General features: G+C 45.1%; 1 protein-coding gene across 1 annotated transcript; it reads right to left on the bottom strand.

Moving 5' to 3' along the window:
* Positions 1-4,982: 4,982 nt before the first annotated feature.
* LOC136653203 (vomeronasal type-2 receptor 26-like) lies at positions 4,983-10,440 on the bottom strand. Its single transcript, XM_066630112.1, has 4 exons — positions 10,183-10,440; positions 7,248-7,475; positions 6,104-6,230; positions 4,983-5,884 (listed from the first exon to the last, which is right to left on the bottom strand). The coding sequence occupies exons 1-4, from the start codon at positions 10,438-10,440 to the stop codon at positions 4,983-4,985; spliced, it is 1,515 nt and encodes a 504-aa protein (XP_066486209.1).
* Positions 10,441-12,011: the final 1,571 nt, after the last annotated feature.

A 12,011-nucleotide genomic window follows, 5' to 3' on the forward strand; every position in this document is an offset into this window, starting at 1 on the left:
CTGTGTTTATACCTCTCGCACCTGGGATTGATGAAAGGGAGAATGCTTCTCAATCGCCTAGAGGGGTGTCACCTAGACAACAGGTACAACAGAGTAGGAGAGAAGAGGGACTACGTGAACCCAAAATTGAAAGTAGGCAGGAAACTGAAATAACTACACAGGATCCTGTTTCACCTGTCTTACGCAGAACCACACGAGTGACAAAACCCCCTGAGCGGTATGTGCCCGAGTCAATTTCAATGTGTCAGACTGTAGGGCCGGAGCCCCGGGATTACTCCCAAGTTCAGAAGCTCCCTAGAGCTGAGAGGATACGCTGGGAGGAGGCCATGAAGGCTGAAATTGTACATAAAAGATCATGGAGAAAACCAGATACTTGTGACAGTGTTTGTGGATGATCTAATTGTTTTGGCTAAGACTCAGCAGAAAATTGAGGAGGTATTAATAGAGTTAAGGAAACACCTCACTCTAAGAACCCTTGGTCCCATTAGTAAATATCTCGGAGTGAATGTAATACCCACTCCTGGAGGGTACAAATTACACCAGGCACAGAAAATAGTAGAGTTACTAGAGAGGTACAATATGAATGAGTGCAAAGGTTGCAAAACACCTATGGTCCCTAATTTCATGCAAACTGCAAGTGCAGAAAGTCCACCTTGTGATCGAGAAATGTATCAATCAGTAGTGGGCAGCGTGCAGTATCTTTCTCAGTGGACTAGACCTGATGTTGCTTGTGCTATTAATATATTGAGCAGGTTTGTATCCGCTCCTACACAGCAACATTTCCAAGCACTAAAAAGACTGCTAAGATATCTGAAGGGTACTCTACATCATGGGCTAGTTCTTCATCCACAAGGTCCAGAAGAACTACTCATATATGCTGATGCAGACTGGGGCAATTGTCCAGACACAAGAAAGTCTATTTCTGGACTAGCTATATTGTTTGCAGGTGCTCTGATCGGCTGGTGTTGCGTAAAGCAGACCTACGTTGCGCTATCCTCATCAGAAGCAGAATATGGTAGTCTATCCTTGGCCTGTACCGAGGTAATATGGTACAAACAACTGTTGCTAGATCTAGGGCTTAACATGAGTGTACCAATCCAAATTCTGGAAGACAATGAAACCTGTATTGCCATGGCTAACTCTGATAGAATTAAAAACAGAACGAAGCATATAGAGCTGAGACATGCTAATGTAAGGGAGGCAATACGAAACTGTTTAATTGTATTAAACTATTGCCCTACAGAGGCACAGCTGGCAGATGTATTGACAAAACCATTGTCTGTAACAAAACATGAAAAACTCTGTTATCAGTTAAATGTAAAAGATTGTGCACTGGGACAGGACCAGAATGATTTGGAGGGGTGTTGAGGTCTGAACCCAGGAAATCACTCAGGTCCTGTGCACAGGAGGGAATGTAACAAATGCTGTGGTGAACAGTCAGTTTGTAACAAGTAACAGGGAGCAGCTGTTCCTGATTGCTGACTCTGTGCAGCTGATTGTGGGTGTGCCTTGTGCATATACCAAGGCCGAAGACAAACACTCCTCGGTGAGTGAGGGTGAGCGTGTAGGGTGGTGAGTGTTAAGGAATAGGAATCAGGATGCCGTATATGTGTGTTGCTGTATGATTGACCAGTGTTGCTGTAAATATCCTTGTATATAATATATCTTGGTGATGGAACCTAACTCTCGTGTCAAGTGCCTCTTTGCCTTCTGAGAGTTTGCCTTGAACATCAGCCTCGAGTTTCTGTTGTGCTGCCGTTTGAGTTTGCTCTGCTGGAGACTCCTACACTCCACCCCCAAACCTCCCGCAACAAACACAATCCCATTGAACAGAGGCAAACAACCTTAAAAGGCTCGGCTAATGCAAAAGGATTTGCTAGGGCAGGGGTCGGCAACCTTAAACACTCAAAGAGCCATTTGGACCCATTTTCCTGAGGAAAAAAAAACCTCGGGAGCCACAAAACCCTTATGATATCTAAAATGAAGATAACACTGCATATATAGTTTTTTTTTTTTTTACCTTTATGCTCTTATAGGTCCCATTTTTATAATGTAGGCCCCTCTTGAAGCTTTTAGTTAGCTTTGTCATACATTCTTGTCCTGTGCTTTCAGATGCCTGGTCCTCTATGGTGTTTTGCCTGATTCCAAGGCCATTCTCTGCCTGGAGAATTCTCTGCCTGGAGAATTATGTACACTTTAAGCAAATTAGCTCCCCTTCTTTCCCCCAACACATGACCCTGGTTCTGCCCTGCAGTCCTGCTGGACCCCACCCTGAGGGTAGCTCGCCTGTTCAACCTGCAGAGGTCCTCTCTCCTGGCAGCAGCCTCCCACCACCACAGCAGACCCTTGGTCCTCAGCAGGTCTTGGGCACAGCAGCCACACACCAAACTCCAGTGTCTCCAGCAGTCCATTAGTCACAAAGTCAGTCAGAGCATCCAGGGCAGAGTCCAAAGTCAATAAGGCAAGTCACAGTCCAAGGTCAGATTCCAAAGTAAGTCAGTCTCCTCTCCAACCTGCACTCCTTCTCCAACCTGCACCCCCTTCCTGCCTCAGGGGCTCCTTATATCCCTGAAGGCCCTATTGCCTTCAAGTGGCTGCAGCTGTGCAGCACACTCTGCTGGATGCCCAGGCCTTACCCTTAAAGGGGCCACTGCTGACACAACATCTACCTCCTCACCAGATCTTCCAGGATTCCAGTACATATGGTGGTTATGACATCTGCTTATCTTACATGGATACTAAAGAACTCCCCCCACCTTCCAGAGGCACACTGCTGGAAGGAAAACAGGACACAGACTCCAGAGGTGGGGAAGAAAAGAAGCCAGAGCTGGGGGGGAAGGTGGGGGGCAGCCACAGGCCAGCTTCTGCCCTGCCTGCCTGCCTGCCCTCCCTCACTTAGGCTGTAACCCTCTCCACACTATCCTGGGAGTAAGCCCCATTGACTACAATGGGACTTCTGAGCAGACAAGTTGGTTGGAGCTCTCAGGTTGCAGTCCTCTCCACACTTTCCTGGGAGGAAGCCTCACTGACTACTTGTGAGTAGGAGGGGGCAGAGGCTGCAGCCCTCCACACCTTCCTGGGAGTAGCCCAGGGACTACAGCGGGGCTTGCTCGAAAACAGACCTGCTGGGCTCAGGCTCCCACTCACCCATCCTTGCACTTGGCCTTGAGCAGGCTTCAAGGCTGCAATCCCAGGCACCCTTTCCTGGGAGTAAGCTTCATCCGCTGTAATGGGGCTTACAACTGAGTAGACATGCATAGGAGCAGGCTCCAAGGCTGCCATCCCAGGCACCCTTTCCTGGGAGTAAGCTTCATCCACTGTAATGGGGCTTACAACTGAGTAGACATGCATGGGAGAGGCTGCAATCCCAGGCACCCTTTCCTGGGAGTAAGCTTCATCCAATGTAATGGGGCTTACAACTGAGTAGACATGCATAGGAGCAGGCTCCAAGGCTGCCATCCCAGGCACCCTTTCCTGGGAGTACGCTTCATCCACTGTAATGGGGCTTACAACTGAGTAGACATGCATGGGAGCAGGCTGCAATCCCAGGCACCCTTTCCTGGGAGTAAGCTTCATCTGCTGTAATGGGGCTTATTACTGAGTAGACACACAGGATGTCTCCTCTGCTGTGGAGGAAAAGCCTCTCCTTCCACTGAGTGGGGACCTGCTCAGGGAAAGGCAGGCTGCAATGGCTGAGGAGGAGGGCATCCTACTGGAGAGTTGGGGAAGGGAAAAACAGGGAGCTTAAACCCGCAGAGCGGGCAAAATTGAAAAGGGAAACCAATGTGGGGCAGGTGGGGGTGAAGAGAGGAGGGCAGTGAGCTCAGGGGGCGGAGTAAAGCAGCCTGCCCTCCCAACACAGGTGCCTCCTGTCACCCCCTTTGCCACTTTCACCTGGAGGAGCTGCAGCAGACAGAGCCACAGGTTGCCAACCCCTGCGCTAGGGAAAGACACATAATTGGTCAGTAGATGGAGCTGGTGCTATGCAGGTCATGCTAGTCCCATGCACTCATGAATTAAAGCCAGGAGATAAGAAATTCCTTCTAGCGTGCAACTTGTAATGTAATATGACAGGGGAATAACCAGAGAAAAGATAATCGGATGATTTCTGGCTAGTAACTTGCTCTGTCTCTGTATCTGAGCTGCTGGGCTCCTCCCAACAGTCTTCCACTCTCATTACTAGAGTGGGTTCTCCGTGGCTTGACCACTCCGGCAGAAAGCAGACAGGAAAGAGGAAGAGTCTTTGCTCCTCCTGTAATCCTTTATCTGGCAACTCTCTGATTGGTTGGCAGTTGCCCAGCCCCCTTTTGAAGCATGATCTGTGCCTTTCCCCCTCCCCCTGGCTGGGGCATCTTTGAGAGTGATTGATAGCTGGGTCTTGGCAGACCAGACCCTTTGAATTGCTCTCTAGCCAGAGGCAAAGGGTGAGGGAAAATCCGCCCATTGCCACACATTATATAGAAAGTAGGTAAAAGAAAAAGAGGAGAACATAAAAATAGGTTATGACCTCACAAATATGTTGACTGGGGCAAGCTTGAGCTGGGGCAACATTCATTCCAGACATCCGTATGCAGAAAAAGAAGACATACTTTTGAAATGAGAGAGTTGATGTAACCCAGTGTGTCAGTGCATGCGCTCTAAGGCCACAATCCTATCCACACTAACTGCACCATCCACCCTAATGGGGAGTAAACCCCGTTTATAATGAGAGTTACTTCTGAGTAGATGTGCATAGGATTGGGCCCTGCCACTTTCCCCAGGTAGGAGAGGAGGCCCCACAATGGGGTTACCTGACTCTGTGCTGGCTATTCAGCTGGCACAGAGTAAAGCAGCCCCGCGTCTGGCTAGGAGGCCCAGCTCTGCTGGTCCCACTTCTCTGCTGCCCCACTTCTCTCCCCTGCCCCACTGACCTTCTTATATGCTAGTCTGATTGGTTACTTACAAAAGCAGAAAAAAGCAAGGATTCTCAGAATTATTAATTCTTAGTTTCTTTTTCTTATTAATTGATCCTTATTATTCAAGTCAGGCCTGACCATAATGATATAGCACTTAGGGGAAAAAATACACCCCAGTAACCCAGCACTAGAAGCCAAGATGGAGAAGATCTCCACAGCCACCATGTATTTCCCCTTGGTGCTGTTGTAGGTTGGAAGGAAAGAGACCCAAACACTACAAAAGACCAACATGCTGAAGGTGATGAACTTGGCTTCATTGAAAGTGTCGGGTAACTTTCTGGCTAGGAAAGCCACAGTGAAGCTGACAATGGCCAGGAAGCCCATGTAGCCCAAGACACAGTAAAACATGGTAGCTGAACCCTCATTACATTCCAGTATAATGTTCCCATAAACTGAGAACATGTCCATATCTGGGAAAGGAGGAGAAATAATTAACCAGACCATACAAATGCTTGCTTGAACCAAGGAACAGGACAGGATTATGGAATTAGCTAGTCCTTTCCCCACCCATTTCCTCATCCCAGATCCTGGCTTGGTAGCCATGAACGCCACAACCACAGTAACGGTTTTTGCCAACACAGAGGAAAGGGCCACAGAGAAGACCATTCCAAAAGCAGTTTGTCGGAGGAGGCAGGTCACCCTTCTGGGCCTTCCAATGAAGAGCAGGGAGCAGAGGAAGCAAAGAAGGAGGGTGGTGAGGAGGATGTAGGTGAGGCTGCGGTTGTTGGCTTTGACAATGGGAGTATCTTGATGCTTTGCAAAGATTCCAAGCACCCAAGCTGTGATCAGAGCCAAAGCAACAGCAGCCAAAGATAAACCAGCTCCCAAAGGTTCAGTGTATGAGAGGTAGCTGATAACCTTGGGAATGCAATGATGTTGCTCTTTGTCAGGATATTGATCATCTGGACAATTGATGCAAGCATCCATGTCTGGAAAGAAAAAAAGAAGTGATACTTTTAAATAACAGCTGCGTAATGTAATGTCAATGTCCGTGATCTCTAAGCCAGGAAAGCCCAGGTGAAAACAACCCCTCAAGCTCATAAAGGAGCCTTAGATAAGAGATCCCTGTGTCCCTTGCTAAAGTGTAATGTTGCACAGTCATTGCAAAGGGCAACATACTCAATATTTATGAATGTTCCGCCTCCTACCCTTCTGGCCAGAGACCTTCCCTTCTGGACATGGATCACAATCATAACAGCAGAATGATTCCCCTTCCCTCTTTTTCCGGCTGGAGCCAGGATGACAGGGGTCATTGCACACAGAGATGGGCAGCACCTGAGCAGAGCCAAAATGGAGAGGATTTTGATTAATTGAATTTCTTTCCATTGTTGTGGTTTCACAAGGCTATATAAAGAAAAATGCTGTGCTACAGGAAGTGGAGGTTCATGGTCTTGTTTGCTATACTTAATAAAACTGTATTCTGAGTCTAGGTGCTTTGGTATAGAGATCATTGTTTCCTTCTCTGGGAATAATTTTCTTGCCACAATCACATGTAAGAATCCTTTTGTTGTGTCAGATATTGAACTGCTGATTTTTTGTGTTCTTCTAAGCACATTTCTATGTGCATGTGCTTATTTTGAAATCTCTTCACATCCATCACCATCTCCCTAATATACTTTTTATATTGTTGGGGAAAATGCTAAATTCATGTTATCATTTGTATGTACAGGCATGCCCTCGTATCAGCAGAGGTTCCATTCCAGAACCTTCCACAGTTACCTGAAGCTACGGATATTGGGAACACCTGCCCCGCGGAGGCAGAGGGGTGAGCTCCTCTCCTCTCGCCTCTGGAGGGTCATCTTAACCCAACAGATGCCATGGAGCAGGAGAAATTTCCTTCTCCCCTCCCCTCCCTTCCCTGCCCATGAAATGCCCCCTTATCAGCACTAAGTTCTGAACCCATGACAGTATGGCCACAATGCTGTTGCCATTTTGTGATGGAGGCTTGGACTAGCCCACTGGCGGTATCGCTGCGCCATTTACAACAGCAGAACATTGTTTCTCTCTCATAAAGAATATCATAGGATTGAACTATAATGTTTATAGTGTAGATTGCTACATTTTTTTTGTATTCTTGTAAATAATGTATATGTACTTTCCCCCTTTGTTTTCATTTCCTGTTTTTGTTTGTTCTTTAGTTGATTGTGTCACTTTCACAAATAAGGAGAGAGAAAAAAATATTAAAAACGCCAAGAAGATTTAAGATGTGGAAAAGCGAAGTCAGATTCATGTGAATTAGCTATTTTCCAGCTATGTCAAACTGGACATAACTTGCAGTCCTTTCTATCTCACCTGGTTAAATTTTCCATACCACAGGATGCTTTCGTCTTGAATTATTAACTGTTTTCCTGGAGGTGCCTGGAGATCCAGTCTTCCAATGTTGATTCTTGCAAGTGACAGATTCGGCAAAATAACCCAGTTTGTCACATCAAATCCTGCCACTAATTCTCCATTGTCATCAAAATGCACAGACTCTCCAGCACTATTGTTGAAGAAGGTGCTCCTTAGAAAGGGATGGAGCTAGAGTAAAGAGAAAAAGATGCAAAGGGGCCAATAAACGTCATTAAAATATTCAGAATGCCAGTGACAAACACCTGCCCTGATTGGTTTGATTATTATATGATTTGTCTGAGCCCATCGCCTTTAGACTGTATCTGAGAGCAGGAGGTAGTACAAGCAAAGCAATGTCTGATTGTGTGGCACAGCTCAGCACTTGAGCTTGCCTACTCAAGTTTCCATCCTCCTGAAGAAGACTTTTCTCCTTCAGCAGGACTTGTTCATTAGGAGCAACAACTAAATCTGCAAGAAGAAGGACAGCTAAGGGTAGAATTCTATACTTGAATGGGAGACCACCTAGGAATACCGGGTGCTGTAGGCTTATACCATAGTCTTTCGAGGTTTCTTAAATAAAGATTTATGGGAAATAATGGATTTGAAGAATTACCCACAATTTGGAAGGCTTTGATATTCTAACGCAGGGGTGTCAAACTCATTTCATACAGAGGGCTGGTTAGCATTCATGGTGCCTACTGAGGGCCAGAAGTGGCATCATTAAGCAGGAAGTGATGTCATTAAGCAGATGATGACCAGAAATAAACTCTTTGTTCTCACATAGAAATTCATTAGCTGCAAGTGGCAGAAGAGAAAATGTGCAAATCTTATTCATATTTTCAAGATATGAGGAAGCTCATGCTGGGAGAGCCCAATTATACTGGAGGGAAGTGGATAAATTGCTTCCTGAGGCTTCACTTGGTCCACGGGCCTTATGTTTGACACTCCTGCTCGGACGTACGAAAGAAAAAGAGCTGTGTCATTGGGCGAGTTCATTTTTTAAAAATATTTTCCAAACTATTTAGAACACCTGCATTCAAAGTGGATTTAAAAAGGAATCAAGGCAAAAAAGCAATACCAAAATATAGAACTAATCAATTTCCAAGGATATTTTTAAAAAGAGTGAAAAGTCTAGGGGTCCAATCCTATCCAACTTGCCAGCACCAGTGCAGCCACAATACAGCCCGAGGTAAGAGATGAAATGTTATCATACTTTGAGGAGGCCTCTGTGACTGTCTCCCCACCACAGGATGCAGCGCACGACCTGTTAGCACAGCTGCACCAGTACTGAAAAATTGGATAGGATTGGGCTCTTGGTCTGATAGAAGGCAAGAAGCTCCAGAGAGGATGTTCTGTAGGTGCCAGCAAAACCTGCACAACCCAGGAGCTCAGAGATGCCTTGGGTATATGATGCCTTAATACATTGATTCACAAGGGAGGAGAAGGTCCCTCATGTACTTGAGTCCCACCTGCATAGGACTTTTACCTTCCAGGGCTGCAGATTCCTCAGTTCCAGCCCTTCTCCAGCTTTCCAAGTCCTGTGTTTTAATCTAAATTCAAGCACAGTATGTAGAGCACGTGCAACAGCGTGGACAGCATTGTAAATACTGTAGCTAATGCCAGTCGTGCTCAATTCAAAAAGAATTCCAGGAAGGCTCTCCAGCTTCTCCTCCCCAGTGCAGGGTTCCTTGGTCTTCTCACTCTCACCTATCGTAGAATTTTTCAATGAACAATTGAAGAACTTCTCCCAGATGTCCTGGATAAAACCATCATTTTCAGAGAAAATATTGGCGTTCTGCAGAAATTTTCTGAAGCCTGGTGGTTCATTTGAGTGAATGGAGAAGGAGATGGCACCCTGGAAGGGTTGAACATCCCAGTTCCTCTGATTTGAACATAGCGTGAAATCCCAGTGCGTTGTCACAATCCACACCTTTCCTAAAGGTGAATGAAGAACTGCCTCTTGAAAATACCAGGCCAAAAGTGACATGGTTTGTTGAGAACCATAAGCAATATACACATTGGCTTTGCTCTTTAAGGCATCTGAAATATTTCGCAGTTCCCTAAATTTGGACTGGAGTATCCTATCCGTATAGGAAATTTGTGGGAATCTTTTTACAAAGGCAAAACAGATGCTATTTGTGGAAAGCATTGACTGCAGCGCTTGTAGAAAGAGCTCTTCATTTTCATTTGATATAAATATTCCAACCCATGTCCATCTGAAATGCAGAAGTAATTGGACAATCCCTTTGTACTGATGGATGTCATTTGGGACCATCTGGTACAAGGAAGGGAAGCGGGACTTTTTCCTCATCCTCGAGTCAAGTGAACTGTAAATGATCTAAACAAAAACATGCAGATATCTATCATGAATTGAATAAAGCTATAATATGTGTGAGCATTGCATCATGTACCAGTGTGCAATGCTTTTGCATAAATACTTGCTTAGATCAAAGGTATCAAAGGCATATGCCTCTGTTTTGCTCCCACCACCCAGAATGGCTCTGAAGGGGAGGCGCAGGGGCAGCTTGTCTGTTGTGGTCAGGCTCCCTGCAAAACTCAGTGATTTGCACCCCCAACTAGTTATGCCACTGAGCGTGACAGATTGAAATAAACAAATGAGGAAGGTGACATCCAACTCTTATCAAGTGTGCAGCTTTTGCTGGGCATGAGGCAGACGTCTTTTGAGCTCTTTTAAAATAGGTTCAAGGAAAGTTTTGGGGTGGCAAAACTTTCAGTATGCATAAGAAGATTCTTACATGGCCCCTATATACACAACTGTACACACAAAGGGTTCTCTCTGCATCAAAGGGGACCCCATACAGTGCCTCCATGGGATCGGCATTTCAGCACCTGAAAGAACAGGTGAAGTTTCATGGAGTGATGTCTCCAAATGTACCTGTGGAATCTTGTAGTGGTCTATGATGGTAGCTATGTTCAGGGAGGTGTCTGAGTGCATACTCCAAGTGATGGCTACCAGATTGTTCTTCAGATCACACTTGTAGTTAGGGACAAATCTCTGCTGTGTAGAGAGCAGATTCAGTAGGGTCTTGTAAGAAACTGATGTACTGGCATAGTTTTCATAGATGTGGAATCCCAAGGTGATGTTATTTAAGATGGCTGGATTTTCATTGATCTCCTTTGCAGCAAATGCCATGGCCAGAACATGTTGATAGCGCTTTGGCAGCACACTGCAATGAAAATGAGGATTGGGAAAACAAAATGATCAGGGCACAGAAGCCCCATGAAGAATGTCATGTGCTCATATACTTGGTTGTTTCCCAATTATAAAGCATAAACAAATACACAAATGAATGAATAGTAAATCCTTTGAGGATGTTGGATATGTGCTTCAGTTACACTTGCCTCACCCAGTCTGTGAAACGTTTGAGACTGAGGCTGCAATCCTAACCACACTTTCTTGAGAGTAAGCCTCATTGAACAAAATAGGACTTACTTCCGGGTAGACCTGGTTAGGCTTGTGCCCTAAGTGGTTTAGTTTCTTCTTGACTGGGGAGAACGGAGTCTTAGGGTGCAATCCTAATCAATTTTCCAGCACTGACATAGCTGTGCCAGTGTGGTGTGCACTGCATCCTGCAGTGGAGAGGCAATCAAGGGGGCCTCCTCAAGATAAGGGTATGATTGTTATCTTACCTTGGGGCTACACTGTGGCTAGATCAGTGTTGGAAAGTTGGTGAGGATTGCACGCTTATCTGCTAATGCAATGAAACAACTCAAGAGTCTACTTATCTTTTCCCAGTATTTAAATTCAGCAAGAGAAGAAAAGCTGCCATAAAGATGGGCTATGCAGATAAATGATAAATAAAAAGAACATAGAGAACATTAAAACCATGAAAGCAATACATCCAAGTTCAGCCATTTCTGCCCAACATTGCATATACGCAACAGGGATCAAATGTGTACGCCTGTGGCCTGGGCAGAAAAGAGTTAATGCTGAAACACAGGAAAATATTAAGTGAAAGCCACAGAGCAGAATGGAACAAGGTGAACCGTAGGATTGAGACCCATAGGATCAACGGTTAAATAAATACCAGCAGCGTAGCTAGAGGGGATGTGAAGCGCTACGCATGACATGCAATGTGTAGGCATCCAAAATGGAAGCATCCGTTCCATTTTGCTCTAGCGGTCTGGAGTGCCCTCAAAAGGAGGGACCCTCCTCAAAATGGAGGGACCATTGCAGTGCAAAACTTAGTGCATTGCACCCCCTCTAGCTACACTACTGAAAGATCCCACATGGTAGTTGGAATGCATTGGATACAAAATGTATTTCAGATGTTCAAAATGACATGCAGAGACTGAAGGAGAAATGTCAGGGGAGGAGAGGTGGCCCCCCAAAATATACTGACATCACAGTCATCATCATCATCATCATCATCATCATCATCATCATCATCATAATAATAATAATAATAATAATAATAATAATAATAATAATAATAATAAAAATAATAAAACTAATAAAACTTTATTTTTATCCCGCCCTTCTCCCTAACGGGACCCCGGGCGGCTAACAACATATTAAAAAACAATAGATTTTAAAAACATTAATACAAGCAGATAAAAACATTTAAAAACACACTACAGGGCCATAAAAACAGTAGTCAGATTAAAAGAGTAAAAGAGCAGATCACCGAGGAATCAAGCCTGTAAAACTAAAAGATGTATAAAAAAGTTAAGAAGGCCAGAAATCAGAAGGCTTGTTTAAAC

This window comes from Tiliqua scincoides, chromosome 5 (assembly GCF_035046505.1).
Source record: "Tiliqua scincoides isolate rTilSci1 chromosome 5, rTilSci1.hap2, whole genome shotgun sequence".
Lineage (NCBI taxonomy): Eukaryota > Metazoa > Chordata > Lepidosauria > Squamata > Scincidae > Tiliqua > Tiliqua scincoides.